Source organism: Scylla paramamosain, chromosome 7, assembly GCF_035594125.1.
Source record: "Scylla paramamosain isolate STU-SP2022 chromosome 7, ASM3559412v1, whole genome shotgun sequence".
Classification (NCBI taxonomy): Eukaryota; Metazoa; Arthropoda; class Malacostraca; order Decapoda; family Portunidae; genus Scylla; species Scylla paramamosain.
Genome location: NC_087157.1, coordinates 17,427,748 through 17,449,792, shown reverse-complemented (window position 1 = coordinate 17,449,792; position 22,045 = coordinate 17,427,748). Strand labels below are relative to the sequence as shown.

General features: G+C 42.6%; 1 protein-coding gene across 2 annotated transcripts; it reads right to left on the bottom strand.

Annotated features, from left to right (window-relative positions):
* Nucleotides 1-71: 71 nt before the first annotated feature.
* Nucleotides 72-21,756, bottom strand: LOC135102143 (uncharacterized). Of its 2 annotated transcripts, XM_064006928.1 has the most exons (7): nt 21,616-21,756; nt 21,163-21,286; nt 20,517-20,587; nt 20,106-20,239; nt 1,934-2,043; nt 1,202-1,327; nt 72-936 (listed from the first exon to the last, which is right to left on the bottom strand). In XM_064006928.1, the coding sequence occupies exons 2-7, from the start codon at nt 21,277-21,279 to the stop codon at nt 706-708; spliced, it is 789 nt and encodes a 262-aa protein (XP_063862998.1). In that variant the 5' UTR covers nt 21,280-21,286; nt 21,616-21,756; the 3' UTR covers nt 72-705. The 2 variants fall into 2 exon arrangements, with proteins under 2 accessions (XP_063862998.1, XP_063863000.1); XM_064006930.1 differs by lacking the exon at nt 1,202-1,327.
* Nucleotides 21,757-22,045: the final 289 nt, after the last annotated feature.

The window sequence follows — 22,045 nt, the reverse complement described above, 5'->3', positions numbered from 1 at the left end:
TTAGTTCAACAGCAGCAAAATCAGTGTCTCCTTAAAACAACACATGACACCAATGATAACTTACACAACAATAATGCTTGGTGAAGACTATATTTCCAACACAGATTTATGAGAACATTTGGCAAAGCTGTGCACTGTTTACTTGTGTTAAAACTATGCCATGATTTGAGAGGAAAGTTGGTTAGTCATTATAGCATTAAGATGATAAAAGGGTGTTTGTTTTAGCTAATTTCCAATGACTTCTAATATAAGGTTAAACTTTAATGATTATTTCATTGTTTACATTAATTTACACCAAAATTTCACAACTACAACCTCAGTGATGTTAGTTAATCCAATTTTTTTTCATAACTACTACATTTTTTTCAATGGTGTACCCATAGTACAATACAAACAACTACAATATCATTTATGCTATTTCATTTCCAAAAAAATTTCATAACTATGTACATGATCTAGTTTACAATAAAAGGATTTTGAACAATACTTTCCCCATCAATCAAACTTAATTTTTTTCCAACAACGAAAAAACAATTCAACTAAAATACCATTCATGCTATTTCATCCACTCAAAATTTCACATGCAAGTGATTTACAGTACTTTACCGAAAAAGAATTTAGAACAACAATATTCCCATCAATCAACCCTAAAACTTTCCCACCTATCATCTGACGAGTGGAGTTACCAGTTTTAAATGTCGATAGTTATCCACGACTGAATTTATGCCTTCCAATCCTCTGTGGGTCTTGGAGCTGGTCCTGAGTCCCACTGCTCTCCTGAGAGCAGTGCAGGAGGTTGCCTTCAACATAAACCTTCTTGACAAAGTACTTGGATGACTTGTTGCAGCTTTGCTCTATTATAATGGTGACTGCAGCCTTCAACTCAAGGCACAACCTCTCCAAGGCAGCCATCATGCTGTCCTCTGGCCCAGTGATCTGTGGAGAATAAGTAGTGGTGATGGTGGTGATCCACCTCCCTAATATAAGAGTTCATCATTATTCACAATCTTTCATCCTTTTCACCAGTTAACTCTGGAACTCCCAGCCTGCTTCTGTATTTTCTTCTCCCTATGACTTGAATTTTTTTCAAGAGGAAGGTCCCAAGACACTTCTCCAATCTTGGATAATCCTTACTACTATACACCATCAGACATAAAAATAAGGAAGAAAAGGACTAGCACCTTCCCTCTTTCATTCTTACCATGAAGGATGCAACTTCCTTTTTAGAAGAGCCAGAGGTCACAGGAGCAAAGGTGACAGGACCCCAATACACGCCCTCGACACTCATATCAACCCCCATTATCACCTGCATCAGTCGGTCCTCAAGCTGCAGGAACACACCATCACCACCTTTACCATTGTGTTGTGGCATCATACCAGTGATATAATAAATGTAAGAGCATATGGGAAGCTGCATGAAGCTGCCTGGTCTATACATGGCAATCCCTGCATGAAATGTGCTTACCTATTTTCACCCATCATCCTCATGCATAAATCTGTCTAATCTTTTAAAGCTCCCTAATGACTCAGTACTAACACCCTGACTACTGAATTGACTACTGAGTCTATTCCATTCATCTACCACTCTATTTGAGAACCAGTTCCTTCCTATTTCTTTTTTAAATCTAACCTTACCAAACATGACATGAAGAAACTGAGGATAGTGATAATGGTTGCTATTTCTGATCATTATTCCTGCTTTCATTAACACTCAGAATATGGAAGTCTGTCTTTATTCTTATTTTGGGTCCCCAGTGGAAAGGGATAGTCTCATGGACCACTGCACTACTAACCAAATAGCTTAAAAACACCCTTAAAATGAAAATGATAGCTACTCTTCACAACCACAGTTCTGCATCCCTCTTTTCTAAACATCTTCACTCCAACCCCTGCTTCCCTGCTCCCTCCAAGACCCAGTGACAGCCTCCCTCACCTCTGGGTTCACTTGAGGAGCTGCCACCAGCCACCTGGTGACATTCATTTGCACATTCTTGGTGACAGAGTTCTCCTGGACCTCCAAGTTTTCAGGATACACCACCAGGTCTGTAAGGAGAGAGAGAGAGAGAAAGAGAGAGAGAGAGAGAGAGAGAGATTGTATGTTAGATGCAGACAAAATGATAAAGTAAAGTATTACAATCATCTTGCATGCAAAGATATACACACTAATAAATACTTAGATATATTACAAAATAATATTAAAACATCCATAAACTCCTCGCACAACATCATACTGAGCTCACACTCATCTCATTCCCTCAGATGCTACCAACAACTTTAAACACAGATAGATAGATGGAAGGATAAAGACAGAAACAGATAGATAGTCACATACACACTCTTCTCATTCCCTCCAAGACATAACAATGACTTGATTTCAACAAAGAGATAGACAAACACACACAAACACACACACACACACACACACGTCATCGTCGAGTAAACAAGCAGCAATCCAAGCTCCAGCAGAAAAAGATTTTGTTTGACCACAGCCACCACTAGGAGCCTAGAATGTGTTCCCAGGTAGGAGTTGTGTTCAAGTAGAGTTGTCCTGTCTCCAGAAATAAATAAATATGGGAAAATTTAAGTAATAACAGAGGTAATAAAATGAGTAAAAGCTCCAGCAAGACAGACGCCATAGGTGGGAGTGGAGTGTTGCCAACGGGGTCACCATTCCCAGGATTTGAGGAAGATAATGAACTGCATGATAAAATGCAAGGAAGGAAAGTGGCTTTGATGGAAGGGATGATCAGTGAAGGATTGGTTCTCAGCAGTGAGGGCAGCAGAAGAAAAGATGTGTGTGGCTGTGGTGGGGGTCCTGCGGCGTCCATGGGAAGGAGTGTAGTACAAGAAGGTCAGAAGAGAAATGAACTGCAAGATATGCATGGAACTCATGAAGGTCAAGATGGAATGGATGGCAGAGAAGAAGGGCAATGTGAGCTTGCTAGACATGGATGGGATCCTCGACCAGGACAAATTCTATGGGAGAGACGGGGTCCACCTCAACCACAATGGGAATGAGAGGCTAGGACGTCAACTGGCCGAGTGGATGAGGGCGAGGCAAGTGTGTTGTGTGGACGAGGCATGACGAGGAGGACCCACTGATGTCAGTGAACATGGAAGAGAAGAGACTAATCAGGCAAGTAAATGTGTGAAGATTGGCTGTATGAATTTGAGAGGATGGGGTGTGGGCAAGTTTGAGGATGTATGCAAGGAGCTCAGGGAGTGGAGGTTCAACTTAGTCGGGCTCACTGAGACTCACCTGAGAGATGATGTACGAATGGAGGGATGCGAGTATGTTATGATTGGAAAGGGGCGTAAGACACAGGAAACACTGGGAGGAGGTGTAGCCCTACTCTACAAGAAAGAAAGAGGACTGAAAGTAGAGGAGTTTGATGTGGGGAAGTGTACAAGTAGTGAGGATGTGCTTCCAGTCTGTGGTATGGATGGTCGTGGCAGACCAGAGAAGGTGGTACTGGTGGTAGCGTACATGACTGTCATGGGTGAAAGAGCAGAGAGGGAAAATAGGAGGAAGTATGACATACTTAAGAAAGTTGTGAGAGAGCATGGAGAGGAGAGAGTGCTAGTTATGAGTGACATGAATGCACATGTAGGAATACTGGGGGAACAGGTGAACAGGAATGGTGAAATGCTTGGAGAGTTTGTTGATGAACTGGAGCTGGAAAATCTGAATGTTACTTTGGCCGAGGGGAGTGTGACTTGGAATGCAAGAGAGCAAGAATCGGCAATTGACTATGTGTTGGTGAATGGAAGATTGCGTGAGATTGTGTCGCATATGTGGATAGATGAGGATGTTTTGGTTGATATTGTGTCTGATCACAACATGCTGGTTGTGGAGTGCTTGATGTAAGGTGGAAATGAAGTGAAAGTGGCATGTAAGAAAAAGAAGTGGAGACTAAGAGATGTAGGGTAGGAGAACTTTCAGGTTGATCTGAGTGAGAGAAGCTGGGACGATGTAAGTGTGCATGACATGGAGCATCTGAATGAGAAACTGGCTGAGGATGTGAGGAGTGCAGCAGAGAACCAGATTGAGTTTGTGAGAGTAGGTAGAAGAAAGAATGTATGTAAACCATGGTGGAATGATGAAATCAGAGCGGCTAGGAAGGAGCGAAAGAGAATGAGTAGACAGTGTAGATGACAGAGGAAAAAGAACCATGAAAGAGATGAGGCAGAGAATGAGTATCAGAATGCATGGGCAGTGTATGTGAAGCAGCAGCGGTTGATAAGACAAATGATAATGAATGCTAAATTGAAGAGTGAAAGGAATGTCATTCAATCTTTACGAGAGTAAGGTACGGAAGGTGGCCGTGAATGATATAAACTCATGAGAGGTGAGAATATGTCAGGCAGTGTTGGTGTGGAGAGTCTAAAAGTGGATGATGTAATTATAATAGAGAAGGAGGGAATCAGGGAGCCAATCAAAGGGTTCTGGGAAGAAGTAGGTGGGTTAGGTGAGATGTTTAGTGTGAAAGAAGGATGTGTGACACTGGAAAGGAAGAATGCAGATAAACTGGATGAAAGAATCAGTAGGGAGGAAGTGGAGAGGTGTGTGAGAAGGCAGAGGAATGGCAAGGCAGCAGGTCCAGATGATATACCGTATGAGTTCTATAAGAATGGTGGGGAGGTAGTGATAGATAGAATGAATGAATTATTCAATCGAGTGTGGGATGAAGAGAGAGTGCCAAGAAAGAACTACGGGCCAATTGCATTAGTGAATACAATAGGTAAAGTTTTCAGTGCAGTGTTGAATGAGAGACTGTGTAAATGAATTGAGAGAGCTGGAGTGCTGGGTGAAGAACAGAATGGTTTCCGTGTGGATAGGAGAGCTGAGGACAATATGTTTGTGGTGAATGAAATGATTAAGAAAAAGAAGGATAGGGGTAAATTGTACCTAGGTTTTCTGGATATTGAAAAAGCTTATGACAGAGTGAACAGAGAAATGCTAGGTAGATTGGATTGAGTGCAAAGATAGTTAGCACAGTGCAAAGTATGTACGTGGACACAAGAGACTAGACTAGAGACATAGAAACAGACTGGGTGAAGAGTGAGAGAGGAGAGAGGAGTTAGGCAGGGCTGTATATTGTCACCAACCCTTTTTAGCCTGTATACAGAGGAGCTAGCAGCCAGGATGAGAAGAATGAATGTAGGGGTAAGTGTGGGGAATGATAAAGTATGTGTGCTTCTTTATGCAGATGACATAGTTGTAATGAGTGAATTGGCAGATGAGCTTCAAAGTTTGTTGGATGTTGTGGATGGCTATGGAAAAGACTTTGGAGTAAGGTTTAGCAGTGAGAAAAGCAAGGTAATGATCGTGAATAGGTCAGAGGATGAAAGTAATGTGGTATGGAAACTTGGAGAGAATGAGTTGAAACAGGTGCAAGAATACAAGTACTTAGGGATGTGGATGAGTTCCAGTGGGTGTGCAAAGGCAAAGAATGAAAAGATAAGTATGGTAAACCAGTGGGTAGGTCGATTGGGAAGCGTGGCAAGGATGAGAGCAAGTAAGTATGATGTGTTGAGAGAAGAGTGGAAGAGTGTGGCTGTGCCAAGTATAATGTATGGTATGGATGTGATTGCATGGAATGAAAGTGAAATTGATAAGTTAGAAGTGGGCCAGAATAAGGTAGCAAGGATGGCACTGAGTGCACCGAGGTGCACAGCAGTTGAAGCCTTGAGAGGTGATATGGGATGGAGCACCCTTAGGGAAAGACTCACAAAAGCCACACTTAGGTACAAGATTAGGCTTGAGAGAATGAATGATGCAAGAATAGCATGGAAGGTGTACCTGTGGAATGAAAGTGGAAGCAAGTGGAGGAAAAGGTGCATGAGAATGACAGACAGGAATGGATTGCAAGTTATGTGGGAGATAAGAATGGTTGGGAGGAATCAAAATGAGCGTGAATGGGTGGTAACAAGAGGAGGCAGAGTGGCAGCTGAATGGGATGTGAGAAAATGGAAGAATGAGATGGACAAAGAAGTGAAATGTCTGGGACTGAATGAATGGAGGAATGAGATGGAAAGAAAGAAGACCCTGGAATGGTACAAGGAGAAGGGGGCCCCGAGGTATGAAAGGTGGTATGATGGAAGGCTGGGCGGTGATCTTCTCTTCCGAGCGAGGGCACAGTGTATGGATGTGAATGCAAGGAGTTACAGGTGGTCTGAGTCCTACAGCAAAGTGTGCCAGATGTGTGACATGGGAGAAGATAAGGCGGTGGAACATGTGGTGCTGGAGTGTGTGAAGTATGCCAGGGGCAGGAATGAGATGATGCAAGTGATACTGACTGAGTTAGGGCATGATAGGAATGAAAGAGTGGAGAAAACAGGAAAGGTGTGGATGGTGTTGTTGCTGGGACTGTGTGGAGAGGCGAATGAAAGGATGATTGAGGCGGTGAAAGTTTCTGGAGAGAATGTGGCGTGCCAGATGTATGAACAGTTAGGATATAGGATGCTGTTCGTTTCTCCTTTTTTTTTTTTTTTTTTTCTACAGGAGTTGCTGATCCAAAGGCCTGGCTCAGGAGTGATCCTGTGCCACCTGTACCATCAAGATCAAGATCAAGATCGAGTGACCTCATTGAGCTTCAAAGTTTGTTGGATGTAGTGGATGGCTATGGAAGACTTTGGAGTAAGGTTTAGCAGTGAGAAAAGCAAAGTAATGATTGTGAATAGGTCAGAGGATGAAAGTAATATGGTATGGAGACTTGGAGAGAATGAGTTCAGACAGGTGCAAGAATACAAATACTTAGGGATGTGGATGAGTTCCAGTGGGTGTGCAAAGGCAAAGAATGAAAAGATAAGTATGGTAAACCAGTGGGTAGGTCGATTGGGAAGCGTGGCAAGGATGAGAGCAAGTAAGTATGATGTGTTGAGAGAAGTGTGGAAGAGTGTGGCTGTGCCATGTATAATGTATGGTATGGATGTGATTGCATGGAATGAAAGTGAAATTGATAAGTTAGAAGTGGGCCAGAATAGAGTAGCAAGGATGGCACTGAGTGCACCGAGGTGCACAGCAGTTGAAGCCTTGAGAGGTGACATGGGATGGAGCACCTTCAGAGAAAGACCGACAAAAGCCACACTTAGGTACAAGATTAGGCTTGAGAGAATGGATGATGCACGAATAGCAAGGAAGGTGTACCTGTGGAATGAAAGTGGAAGCAAATGGAGGAAGAGATGCATGTGAATGACAGACAGGAATGGATTGCAAGTTGTGTGGGCGATAAGAATGGCTGGTAAGAATCAAAATGAGCGTGAATGGGTGGTAACAAGAGGAGGCAGAGTGGGAGCCGAATGGGATGTCAGAAAATGGAAGAATGAGATAGACAAAGAAGTGAAATGTGTGGGACTGAATGAATGGAAGAATGAAATGGAAAGAAAGAAGACCCTGGAATGGTACAAGGAGAAAGAGGCCCCGAGGTATGAAAGGTGGTATGATGGAAGCCTGGGCGGTGATCTTCTCTTCCGAGCGAGGGCACAGTGTATGGATGTGAATGCAAGGAGTTACAGGTGGTCTGAGTCCCGCAGCAAAGTGTGCCAGATGTGTGACACGGGAGAGGATGAGACGGTGGAACATGTGGTGCTGGAGTGTGTGAAGTATGCCAGAGACAGGAATTAGATGATGCAAGTGATACTGACTGAGTTAGGGCATGATAGGAATGAAAGAGTGGAGAAGACAGGAAAGGAATGGATGGTGTTGTTGCTGGGGCTGTGTAGAGAGGCGAATGAAAGGATGATTGAGGCGGTGAAAGAGTTTCTGGAGAAAATGTGGCATGCCAGGTGTATGAACAATTAGGATTTTTTTTTTTTTTTTTTTTAAGTAGGAAGGATACTGGCCAAGGGCAACAAAAATCTAATAAAAAAAAAAAAAAATGCCCACTGAAATGCCAGTCCCTTAAAAGGGTCAGAGCAGTGGTCAAAAATTGATGAATAAGTGTCTTGAAACCTCCCTCTTGAAGGAATTCAAGTCATAGGAAGGTGGAAATACAGAAGCAGGCAAGGAGTTCCAGAGTTTACCAGAGAAAGGGATGAATGATTGAGAATACTGGTTAACTCTTGTGTTAGAGAGGTGGACAGAATAGGAGTGAGAGAAAGAAGAAAGTCTTGTGCAGCAAGGCCGCGGGAGGAGGGGAGGCATGCAGTTAGCAAGATCAGAAGAGCAGTTGGCATGAAAATAGCGGTAGAAGACAGCTAGATATGCTACATTGCGGCGGTGAGAGAGGGGCTGAAGACAGTCAGTTAGAGGAGAGGAGTTGATGAGACGAAAAGCTTTTGATTCCACTCTGTCTAGAAGAGCAGTATGAGTGGAACCCCCCCCAGACATGTGAAGCATACTCCATACATGGACGGATAAGGCCCTTGTACAGAGTTAGCAGCTGGGGGGGTGAGAAAAACTGGCGGAGACGTCTCAGAACATTTAACTTCATAGAAGCTGTTTTAGCTAGAGATGAGATGTGAAGTTTCCAGTTCTCCTCTTGAGGAGGAGGCAGTAGACACCTGCCGAAACGATAATTACTCCCAGTGAGGTCTAAAGCACTGTTCAGGGGGTGCTGTGAACTTATCATTAAACCCAGCTGTGACCTCACTGAACGTTTCCCTTTGTGTCTCACAACACAAGGGGGTAGTCACAGCCTGCCCTCTAAAGACAACTCTCTTCCTCCACACAAAACTACGAGCACCTAATAACACACACACCCTTCACTCAAAAAATTTTAAAATCATGGCGACTCCTACACCAGCCTCGGAGTCCCCATCTGGGGAGGGGACCATAAATGTCCCCAGGTCGGACTGCCTTTCCGTCGACGACCCTAAGTGTCTTGACACCCCCCTCAACTTTTTCTTCATTAACTTCTGCAACATTCGCGGTCTAAGATCTAATTTTCAATCTGTAGAACACCACCTCTCCTCTTCTAAACCTCATCTTCTTTTCCTCACTGAAACTCAGGTGTCTGAGGCAAGTGACAGTAGCCCCTTTTCTGTTCCCTCCTACTTTCTCTATCCTCATTTTCGATCCAAAGCTGGATGCTGCGTTTATGTGCGCAATGACTTAACCTGCTCTCGTGCCCACGCTCTTGAATCTTCCCAGTTTTCCACCATCTGGCTACGACTACAGAGTCATTCTCATACTAAATTTATCTGTGCTGTATACCTCTCTCCTAACTCCTCTGACTATAAGAAATTCTTTGACTACTTAACTTCCAAAGTGGAGCACATTCTGACCCTCTTCCCTTTTGCAGAGATCTCCATTCTTGGACACTTCAATGTTCACCACCAGCTTTGGCTTTCCTCTCCCTTCACTGACCATCCTGGTGAACTAGCCTACAACTTTGCTATCCTCCATGACCTAGAGCAATTGGTGCAACACCCTACTCGTATTCCTGACCGTCTTGGAGATACGCCCAACATTCTTGACCTTTTCCTGACCTCTAATCCTTCTGCTTATGCTGTCACCCATTCTTCTCCGTTGGGCTCCTCCGATCACAATCTCATATCTTTATCTTGTCCTATCACTCCAATCCCTCCTCAGGATCCCCCTAAGCGAAGGTGCCTCTGGCGTTTTGCCTCTGCTAGTTGGGGGGACCTGAGGAGGTATATTGCTGATTTTCCTTGGAATGACTACTGCTTCCGTGTCAGAGACCCGTCTTTGTGTGCTGAGCGCATAACAGAGGTGATAGTGTCTGGCATGGAGGCGTACATTCCTCACTCTATTTCTCGTCCTAAACCTTCTAAACCTTGGTTTAACACAGCTTGTTCTCGTGCTATACATGATAGAGAAGTGGCCCACAAAAGGTACTTAAGCCTTCCTTCACCAGAATCTCATGCACTTTATATTTCTGCCCGGAACCATGCCAAGTCTGTTCTCTAACTAGCCAAAAAGTCCTTCATTAACAGAAAATGTCAAAACCTTTCAAGATCTAACTCCCCTCGTGATTTCTGGCATCTAGCCAAAAATATCTCCAATAACTTTGCTTCTTCTTCTTTCCCTGCTCTACTTCAACCAGATGGCACCACTGCTATCACATCTATTTCTAAAGCTGAACTCTTTGCTCAAACCTTTGCTAAAAACTCTACCTTGGACGATTCTGGGCTTGTTCCTCCCTCTCCTCCACCCTCTGACTACTTCATGCCACGTATTAAAATTCTTCGTAATGATGTTTTCCATGCCCTCGCTGGCCTAAACCCTCGGAAGGCTTATGGACCTGATGGGGTCCCTCCTATTGTTCTCCGAAACTGTGCCTCCGTGCTTGCACCTTACCTAGTCAAACTCTTTCAGCTCTGTCTGTCAACATCTACCTTTCCTTCTTGCTGGAAGTTTGCCTACATTCAACCTGTTCCTAAAAAGGGTGACCGCTCTAATCCCTCAAACTACCGTCCTATTGCTTTAATTTCCTGCTTATCTAAAGTTTTTGAATCTATCCTCAACAGGAAGATTCTTAAACATCTATCACTTCACAACCTTCTATCTGATCGCCAGTATGGGTGCCGTCAAGGCCGCTCTACTGGTGATCTTCTGGCTTTCCTTACTGAGTCTTGGTCATCCTCTTTTAGAGACTTTGGTGAAACTTTTGCTGTTGCCTTGGACATATCAAAAGCCTTTGATAGAGTCTGGCACAAAGCTTTGATTTCCATACTACCCTCCTATGGTTTCTATCCTTCTCTCTGTAACTTCATCTCAAGTTTCCTTTCTGACCGTTCTATTGCTGCTGTGGTAGACGGTCACTGTTCTTCTCCTAAATCTATTAACAGTGGTGTTCCTCAGGGTTCTGTCCTGTCACCCACTCTCTTCTTATTATTCATTAATGATCTTCTAAACCAAACTTCTTGTCCTATCCACTCCTATGCTGATGATACCACCCTGCACTTTTCCACATCTTTTCATAGACGTCCAACCCTTCAGGAGGTAAACATATCACGCAGGGAAGCCACAGAGCGCCTGACTTCTGATCTTTCTAAAATTTCTGATTGGGGCAGAGCAAACTTGGTATTGTTCAATGCCTCAAAAACTCAATTCCTCCATCTATCAACTCGACACAATCTTCCAGACAACTATCCCCTCTTCTTCAATGACACTCAACTGTCCCCCTCTTCTACACTGAACATCCTCGGTCTGTCCTTTACTTATAATCTGAACTGGAAACTTCACATCTCATCTCTAGCTAAAACAGCTTCTATGAAGTTAGGTGTTCTGAGACGTCTCCGCCAGTTTTTCTCACCCCTCCAGCTGCTAACTCTGTACAAGGTTCTTATCCGTCCATGTATGGAGTATGCTTCACATGTCTGGGGGGGTTCCACTCATACTGCTGTTCTAGACAGGGTGGAATCAAAAGCTTTTCGTCTCATCAACTCCTCTCCTCTAACTGACTGTCTTCAGCCCCTCTTTCACCGCCGCAATGTTGCATATCTAGCTGTCTTCTACCGCTATTTTCATGCCAACTGCTCTTCTGATCTTGCTAACTGCATGCCTCCCCTCCTCCCGCGGCCTCGCTGCACAAGACTTTCTTCTTTCTCTCACTCCTATTCTGTCCACCTCTCTAATGCAAGAGTTAACCAGTATTCTCAATCATTCATCCCTTTCTCTGGTAAACTCTGGAACTCCTTGCCTGCTTCTGTATTTCCACCTTCCTATGACTTGAATTCCTTCAAGAGGGAGGTTTCAAGACACTTATCCACCAATTTTTGACCACTGCTTTGACCCTTTTAAGGGACTGGCATTTCAGTGGGCATTTTTTTTTATTAGATTTTTGTTGCCCTTGGCCAGTGTCCTTCCTACATAAAAAAAAAAAAAAAAAAAAGAAGACGGGGACAGTTGAGTGTCATTCAAGAAGAGGGGATAGTTGTCTGGAAGATTGTGTCGAGTAGATAGATGGAGGAATTGAGTTTTTGAGGAATTGAACAATACCAAGTTTGCTCTGCCCCAATCAGAAATTTTAGAAAGATCAGAAGTCAGGCGTTCTGTGGCTTCCCTGCGTGATATGTTTACCTCCTGAAGGGTTGGACGTCTATGAAAAGATGTGGAAAAGTGCAGGGTGGTATCATCAGCATAGGAGTGGATAGGACAAGAAGTTTGGTTTAGAAGATCATTAATGAATAATAAGAAGAGAGTGGGTGACAGGACAGAACCCTGAGGAACACCACTGTTAATAGATTTAGGAGAAGAACAGTGACCGTCTACCACAGCAGCAATAGAACGGTCAGAAAGGAAACTTGAGATTAAGTTACAGAGAGAAGGATAGAAACCGTAGGAGGGTAGTTTGGAAATCAAAGCTTTGTGCCAGACTCTATCAAAGGCTTTTGATATGTCCAAGGCAACAGCAAAAGTTTCACCAAAGTCTCTAAAAGAGGATGACCAAGACTCAGTAAGGAAAGCCAGAAGATCACCAGTAGAGCGCCCTTGACGGAACCCATACTGGCGACCAGATAGAAGGTTGTGAAGTGATAGATGTTTAAGAATCTTCCTGTTGAGGATAGATTCAAAAACTTTAGATAAGCAGGAAATTAAAGCAATAGGACGGTAGTTTGAGAGATTAGAGCGGTCACCCTTTTTAGGAACAGGTTGAATGTAGGCAAACTTCCAGCAAGAAGGAAAGGTAGATGTTGACAGACAGAGCTGAAAGAGTTTGACTAGGCAAGGTGCAAGCACGGAGGCACAGTTTCGGAGAACAATAGGAGGGACCCCATCAGGTCCATAAGCCTTCCAAGGGTTTAGGCCAGCGAGGGCATGGAAAACATCATTGCGAAGAATTTTAATACATGGCATGAAGTAGTCAGAGGGTGGAGGAGAGGGAGGAACAAGCCCAGAATCGTCCAAGGTAGAGTTTTTAGCAAAGGTTTGAGCAAAGAGTTCAGCTTTAGAAATAGATGTGATAGCAGTGGTGCCATTTGGTTGAAGTAGAGGAGGGAAAGAAGAAGAAGCAAAGTTATTGGAGATATTTTTGGCTAGATGCCAGAAATCACGAGGGGAGTTAGATCTTGAAAAGGTTTTGACATTTTCTGTTAATGAAGGAGTTTTTGGCTAGTTGGAGAACAGACTTGGCATGGTTCCGGGCAGAAATATAAAGTGCATAAGATTCTGGAGAAAGGAAGGCTTAAGTACCTTTTGTGGGCCACCTCTCTATCATGTATAGCACGAGAACAAGCTGTGTTAAACCAAGGTTTAGAAGGTTTAGGACGAGAAAAAGAGTGAGGAATGTACGCCTCCATGCCAGACACTATCACCTCTGTTATGCGCTCAGCACACAAAGACGGGTCTCTGACACGGAAGCAGTAGTCATTCCAAGGAAAATCAGCAAAATACCTCCTCAGGTCCCCCCAACTAGCAGAGGCAAAACGCCAGAGGCACCTTCGCTTAGGGGGATCCTGAGGAGGGATTGGAGTGATAGGACAAGATAAAGATATGAGATTGTGATCGGAGGAGCCCAACGGAGAAGAAAGGGTGACAGCATAAGCAGAAGGATTAGAGGTCAGGAAAAGGTCAAGAATGTTGGGCGTATCTCCAAGACGGTCAGGAATACGAGTTGGGTGTTGCACCAATTGCTCTAGGTCATGGAGGATAGCAAAGTTGTAGGCTAGTTCACCAGGATGGTCAGTGAAGGGAGAGGAAAGCCAAAGCTGGTGGTGAACATTGAAGTCTCCAAGAATGGAGATCTCTGCAAAAGGGAAGAGGGTCAGAATGTGCTCCACTTTGGAAGTTAAGTAGTCAAAGAATTTCTTATAGTCAGAGGAGTTAGGAGAGAGGTATACAGCACAGATAAATTTAGTATGAGAATGACTCTGTAGTCGTAGCCAGATGGTGGAAAACTGGGAAGATTCAAGAGCGTGGGCACGAGAGCAGGTTAAGTCATTGCGCACATAAACGCAACATCCAGCTTTGGATCGAAAATGAGGATAGAGAAAGTAGGAGGGAACAGAAAAGGGGCTACTGTCACTTGCCTCAGACACCTGAGTTTCAGTGAGGAAAAGAAGATGAGGTTTAGAAGAGGAGAGGTGGTGTTCTACAGATTGAAAATTAGATCTTAGACCGCGAATGTTGCAGAAGTTAATGAAGAAAAAGTTGAGGGGGGTGTCAAGACACTTAGGGTCGTCGACGGAAAGGCAGTCCGACCTGGGGACATTTATCATTTATGGTCCCCTCCCCAGATGGGGACTCCGAGGCTGGTGTAGGAGTCGCCATGATTTTAAAATTTTTTGAGTGAAGGGTGTGTGTGTTATTAGGTGCTTGTAGTTTTGTGTGGAGGAAGAGAGTTGTCTTTAGAGGGCAGGCTGTGACTACCCCCTTGTGTTGTGAGACACAAAGGGAAACGTTCAGTGAGGTCACAGCTGGGTTTAATGATAAGTTCACAGCACCCCCTGAACAGTGCTTTAGACCTCACTGGGAGTAATTATCGTTTCGGCAGGTGTCTACTGCCTCCTCCTGAAGATGCTGTTCGTTTCTCTCTTTTTTTTTTTTTTCCCCTTTCTACAGGAGTTGCCGATCCAAAGGCCTGGCTCAGGAGTGATCCTGTGCCACCTGTACCATCAAGATCAAGATCAAGAGTGAAAAAAAAAACATAATCTGGAAGAGGAAAACAAATTGAAAACACTATGCGCTGATCTAAAAACAAAATTGAAGGAAAACAATGAATGAAAATGAAGTGATAGGGATGAAAAGTGAACATCAAATCTGGAGGAAGGAAAAAGAGGAAGAAAAAGTAAAATTTACAGAAATCATAGAAAAGCAAAAGAAGGAAAGGACAGATTTAAGTAAGGAAATTGTGAAAAATGATCAAACAGAAGGAATCGATGGTAAGGGACACTGGACAAAAAGAAATGTATTGTTGGATTAAAAGAGGAAACTGAGCCAGTAAGATACAAGAGGGAAAGAGAACAAAAAAAGGTAGCAGAGGTCATTATAAGAAATATACAGAGAGAAGGGGAGGGCTGGATAAGTGAAATTGCGAAAATACATAGACTGGGGAAGTATATAGAAGGAGAACGATCAGTGAAAGTAAAATTTAAGGCTCAAACAGCCCTGGAAGTGATATCGAATGCGTGGAAACTGGACAAGACAGAGCAATACAGGAAAGTTTGGATAAAGAGGGACATGAATGAGGAGGAGAGACTCAAGGTAAGCGATCTAATAAAAGAAGCAAAGGCAAAAAATGAGAAAAGAACAGAGGAAGAGAAAAAAAAAAGTTCTATTGGAAGGTAAAAGATGGGAGGCTCAGGATGTGGTATCTGACAAAAAAAAAAAAATAAATAAATAAATAAATAAAAAAATAAATAAAAAAAATAGAAAATGTAAATAATGTATGGAAAAAAAAAAAAGTGGACAATGGCAAATACAAATATAAATGGTTTAATATCAATACTGCGAGAATTGAATAATTATATTAAGATAAAGCAGCCCGACATCATGGGTATTACTGAAGTTAAACTAAACAGACAACAGAAAATATAAGAATTGGTAATAGTAATTATAATGTGTGGATAAAACACAGAAATAATAAGAAAGGGGGAAGAGTCATGTTACTTATAAAGAAGAGTATAACAGTGGAAGAGGTTGAAATAGAAGGAATGGCGGAAGTAATTAGAATTCAAACAAAAAGGAAACAAAAAGGAAGAAGAGATTTTGCAGTGGCATATGTACCCACAGAGACAAATGCATGGACACAAGAGGATTATAAATTATTGTTAAGAGATACTAGTAACCGTTTGGAGAGAATACTGGCAGAGTAATAATATAACACTTATGGGTGACTTTAATTGCAAGGAGGTATGCTGGGAAGAGTGGACCATGGATCGGGGAGAAGAGTCATGGGGATATATGCCTCTAAATTTAATAATGACAAATACAATGACCCAGTGTATTGGAGAAAATACAAGATTTGGGGGTAATGAAGCGACATCAAGGCTAGACTTTGTGTTTACAAAGGAAATGGACATCATTGAAGCAATAAATTATCAGTGCCCACTAGGTAAAAGTGACCATCTGTTAATTGAATTCAGCATAGGCAGTGGTGCAACAGAAAACAGGAATGAAATTTACAAGAATGGGAGATATAATTACAAGAAAGCAGATTTTATCAGGTTGAGGGAATATTTTGCAGAGGCTAAATGGAAACAACTGTTCACGGCAAGCAGTACGCAGGAAAAGTGGGACATATTCATGGAAATTTATAATGAAGGGGTCAGTAGATATGTACCAAAGATCAAAACAATGGAAGTGAAAAAGAAAAAAGACTGGTTTAATACGAGATGTATAACACCAAGAAAAGAAAAAGAAGCAGCATGGAATAGATGAAGAAAAAAGGAGGAAGTGAAAAATGGGAAGATTTCAAGAATATATCAAAATCCTGAGAGATGAAGAAAGGAATTATGAGAAAGATATAGTTAACAAATGTAAAAATGAGCTGAAGTTATTCTTCAGATATGTGAATGGGAACATGAAAAACAAGCAAACAATAGATAAATTAACAAAAGATGACATTACATACGAAGATACATGGCTACAAGCGGAATTAATGAACAAGTGCTTCCAGTCAGTATTTACCAAAGAAAGCAAATTTGAAGGAGAAAGAGCATGGCACAGAGGCAATGTGGTGAGAGAGATACAGGTGGACATAAGTGAAATTAAAAAGATTATGAAAGATTTGGATATAAATAAGGCTCAAGGACCAGATGGAATGTCCATCTGGATACTTAAGGAATGTTGTGAACAACTGGCAGAAGGTATACACAATATCATAGTATGTTCTTTTAAGGAAGGAAAAATTCCTCTAGACTGGAAGAGAGCCAATATTGTGCCCATTTTTAAAGGAGGTAATAAAGAAGATCCATTGAATTACAGACCAGTGTCCCTAACAAGTGTGGTGGCAAAAATAGCAGAAAGAATAGTTAAAAACAGATGAATGGAATATTTATAAGAAACACATACATTGACTGACAGACAATTTGGTTTCAGAAGTGGAAGATCTTGTGTCACGAATTTAGTGAGCTTTTATAGCAGAGCAACTGATATAATTCAAGAGAGAGAGAGGGTTGGGCAGACTGTGTTTATTTAGACCTAAAAAAAAGCATTTGATAAAGTACCACACCAGAGACTGCTATGGAAAATTCAAAATATAGGGGGTTTGCAAGGAAACACACTGAATTGGATTACAGACTTCTTGAGGGATAGAGAAATGAGAACAATAATAAAGGGAGAAAAATCAGAATGGTGTAGAGTTACAAGTGGAGTACCACAGGGGGACAGTCTTAGCCCCATAACGTTTCTGGTGTATGTCAACGATATGATGGATGAAGTTGACAGTTATATAAGTCTGTTTGCAGATGATGCAAAATAATTGAAAAGAGTGGAAAACAATATGGATTGTGAAATATTACTGAAAGATCTAAATAAGATATATAAATGGAGTAAGAAATGGGAAATGGAACTCAATGCAAAGAAATGCAAGGTGATGGAATTAGGAAAAAGCATAAGAAGATTGATAAGTTCCTACACCATGGGAGAAGTGGAAATTAAGAAAACCAAAGAAGAAAAAGACTTGGGAATTACAATAAGTGATAATTTATCACCAGTAAAACATGTAAACAAAATAGTTGGGGAAACTTATGAGTTACTAAGAAAGATGGAAGGGGCATTTGCTTATATGGGTGAAGAGATGATGAAAAAGTTGATGGAATATGTGATTCAACCAAAACTGGAATATACCACAATTGTTTGGTAACCTCATAATAAAAAAAGAAATAAGGAAAATAGAAAGGATCCAAAGAGCTGCAACCAAATTGGTACCAAGTTTGAGAGATTTAACCTATGAAGAAAGATTAAGGAGATTGAAGCTTCCATCATTACAAGAGAGAAGAGAAAGAGAAGACCTGATTGCTATATACAGAGCTTTAAAGGATAAGGATCAAGTTGACAAAGAAGACTTGTTTGTGTGGGACTCAAGAGCTACAAGAGGACATGGAGTGAAACTGAAGAAAACAACAGGTAGAAGAGATGTCAAGAAATTTGGTTTCCCAAATAGAAGCATAGAAATATGGAACAACTTAGATGAAACAATGGTACAATAAAAAAATATTCAATGAATTTAAAGTTAAGCTAGATGTTTATAGATATAGAGACAGGACAGCACGAGCATAGCTCTTTTCCTGTAAGACACAGCTAGGTAAATACAACTAGGTAAATACACACACACACACATCAGGCTTGGGTCTGAGTACATGTACTCAACCAAATTCCAAGTGTAATGCAGTGGCATATGTATAGGTGGAGGTCAGATCAGGGTGACACAAGTCTGTCTGCGGGGAAGCCAGGTGGCCTGGATTGGTACCAGTGAGGTCATGTGAGGTGCAGCTGCTGCAGTTCCCACTCCTGCTGCTGATCTGTCAGCACCTATGTATAAATATATGGAGTGAGAAACAGCTGTCAAATGCTGTCTGAACTGACAGGCTGCTTCACTGAAAGGCACACAGCAATCCATCCCCATCAGGCATCAAGTGAGATTTACCCCAAACTCTCCACCCATAAAGTCTGACTTTCACCTAAATTCCAAAATCCTTACTTTTGTGGCCACTGTCAGCCTGTGTGGGGGAGGTGAGGATGATAACTGGCAGACAGGTCTTGTCATCTACCTAACAACACCTGTTAACCTGTTATTTGCATTTAAATTTCCATTTAAGTTTGCAATGACATCTACTATGGCACACACACACACACACACACACACACACACACACACACACACACACACACACACAATTTGCTGTTGAAAAAAAGTAAGAGGCATCAGTAAAAATGTACTTTGGCTTGAATACAGCACAGTACTTGGTCTTGAGTTCAAGTACAAAATGGAGTACTGGTACTTGTACTTGAACTCATGATATTGTAAAATAATTACACTCGTAATCAAGTATGTACAAAATAATGTACTCCAACCCAAGCCTGATATACACAGAGAAAGACAGATAGATCAACACACACACACAGATAGATAGACACGACTTCCTCACAGGGAGGCGTCAGGCAGTTCGCTATCAGGGCTCCATCTCTAATTTCCAACAGCTGACAAGTGGGATCCCCCAGGGGACCAAGATGGGTCCACTATGCTTCCTCCTCCTCATTAATGACGCCCTCACTGACACCCCCCATCGCTGGAAGTATGTGGATGACTGCACTGTGGGCGTCCCAGTTTCCACCAAGAACCCGGACTACTTGCCACTGCAAGCAATTCTGAAGTGACTGCAGATGTGGATGGAGGAGAGCAGGATGACCATCAACCACAGCAAAACTGTGGTGATGCATTTCTGTACCTCCTCTGTACCAGTGCCCCCTCCCCAGCTCACAGTGGGCCCTCACCCCCTCCAGGTGGTCTGATGTGCCAAGCTTCTCGGAGTCATGGTGGACTATCAGCTGACCTGGAAGCAGCATGTTGCCAGTGCCGTCAGATCCGCTACCTACAGGCTGTACATGCTGCGCAGACTCAGGTCGCTGGGGACGCCGACATATGAGTTAAGGGGGGTGTACCTCACCTTCATCCTCCCCAAACTCATGTATGCCTCCCCAATGTGGTCCTCCTCCCTCACACACACTCAACAGCTACAGCTGGAGAGTGTGCAGAACAGGGCGTGCAGGATCATCCTTGGCCCTGCCTACACCACCTATGATGAGGCCCTGACCATCCCGAGTCTGTCCACCAGGCACCGAGAGGCTCTGGAAAAGTTTGCAAGGGGACTTCTGCATCATCCACATCTCAGACACATGCTGCTGCCTGATGCACCCCGCCCAGTCCGTGCCACCAGACACCACAACAAGATAACGCCCCTAAAGGCGCCGCCCACGGACCAGTACAGACTCAGCGTGATTCCCACCATGGTGCGAGCCATCAATCAATAGTCCCTTTTAGATTAGACTTACCTTTAGAATTAATGTTAAGTATTTCCCCATCCCCTCTGTACATTTTCAGTTTGTTGACTGCCTAAATAATAAACTGTTTATTATTATTATTATTTACACATTCACACAGATAGACAGACAATACACACATAAATAAATTGATAGATATACACACACATACACAGATAGATAGACATACACATACATATACAGGCTTGCTTACCAGGAGAGACAAACTGGAGATGCCAGCCAGCAGGTACAACAGACACCTTAGCAGCAAGTTGGTATCTAACACTGACCTCGCTGATGATGACATCTACAAAAATTGCCAATAAGTTGTTCTCAGGTAAATAGATTCTGGAAGAAATATACAGAAAAGATCCATTATTGCAGGGACAGACATTGGTTGGATATTGAGGGAATACAACAAAGAGTTAAGGAAAGGAAGATTTTTCACTGAAGGAACAAAGAAAGGCTGGATATTTGGAAGGGTAACCGGAAAGTTGACAAGAGGAAAATGTTGGAATGATAAAAAAAAATGCATGTTTTCTGTCTGTGCATAAAACACACACACACACACACACACACCCCTCTCTCTCTCTCTCTCTCTCTCTCTCTCTTTCTCTCTACTCACCTCTTCAAAATCTGGACCTCACCTTGGGCACTCACATCCCTCCCCTGTATCTCAATCAATACCTTTTGATCCTGAGAAGAAACAAGAGAACTATGTGGAATGAAAGAGACAAAATATACACAAGAAAACAACAAAACATATAGTCACTGGACTGACCATCTCAGTGACCTTTAAAAATAGTTACTGGAATTTTCAAGGGTACTTCATGATTCTAGTGATAGTTAAACAAGTATTCTGCATCACCAGAAGAAAGAAACACCTATGAGAAACTCACTGATTATCACAGTCCTTATGAAAGTTAATGGGATTTTCAAGGACATTTTTATCATGATTCAGGAAATAGTTAATAGTATTCTGCATCATCAATCAACCAATCATAAAAAACAGACTCCTCCTCTTTGAAAACAGTACCCATAACACCTCAGGCATTTCACAATATAGGGATTAAAGTTAAGGTTCCCTGCATGTCTTACCACAAACCAGACTCCTCTTTGAAAACAGTAACCATAACACCTCAGGCATTTCACAATATGGAGATAAAAGTTAAGGTTCCCTGCACATCTTACCACAAACCAGACTCCTCCTCTTTGAAAACAGTTCCTATAAGATCCAAGGCATGAGAGTTAAGGTTCCCTGTGTGTCTCACCACAAACACTGCTCCATCCAGGAGGGAGCCGTCAGCACTCACAAACTTGAGGGAGAAGGAGAGGGGGCGCCCAGCACGGAGGATCTCTGGATATTTGAGAACGATTTCCTTGGCCATCCTTGTGCTGCAGAGAGAGAGAGAGAGAGAGAGAGAGAGAGAGAGAGAGAGAGAGAGAGAGAGAGAGAGAGAGAGAGAGAGAGAGAGAGAGAGAGATATGAGAAGGAAGTAGAGAAGGATGAAGGAAAAAACAAGGCGGTAGAGGATGAGATGCAAGTAAAAGAGGAAGAGGACAAGGAAAAGGAAGACAAGATGAGAAAGAGAAGCATTCAATCACTCCTTTTACTATCAGTGGCCTTTCTTTGAAAACTAAACTCTAAACTTGCAGTAAACAATTGTACCAAACTGAATGAGACAGCATGAAAGTTAACAAGACATCACATTAATATTACTTACCAAAGGGGAGATGCGAGGGCTGGGAGATGTGCAGGGACACCAGAAATAAGACTAACTTAAGTACTATTCCCAGCATCTGAAACACCATCCTCACTCTCAGTTTCATTCCAAAGAAGCACATTTTTCTGAGAGCTGCAAAAGATATGGTGCCAAAGAGGAGATACGAGGGCTGGAGGATCCCTAGGGATGGAAGACACGAGGCTAACTTCAGAACCCTTTTGATTATCTAGAAGAGGGCTCTCATTCAAGAGATGCGCAACGTTTCTCTGAGAGCAGCGCAAGATCTGGTCCTCGACGTAGACTTTCCTTGCATTGTAATGAGTGTTCAGACATTCTGTCACTACTGGGATGGCTATGTTGCTGCTGAGGGATGTGCACAGTTTCCCTAGGGCTGTGGCAACATGTTCCTGTGGTCCAGTTTTCTTGAAGC

Excerpts from the sequence above, each read along its gene's own strand:
- LOC135102143 (XM_064006928.1), bottom strand. The coding sequence starts at position 21,279 with ATGGCCAAGGAAATCGTTCTCAAATATCCAGAGATCCTCCGTGCTGGG. Across the intron at positions 20,240-20,516 it reads GAGGTCCAGATTTTGAAGAG|AATCTATTTACCTGAGAACA; the intron begins GTGAGTAGAGAG and ends TATTTCTTCCAG. Across the intron at positions 1,328-1,933 it reads CTCCTCAAGTGAACCCAGAG|CTTGAGGACCGACTGATGCA; the intron begins GTGAGGGAGGCT and ends GTGTTCCTGCAG.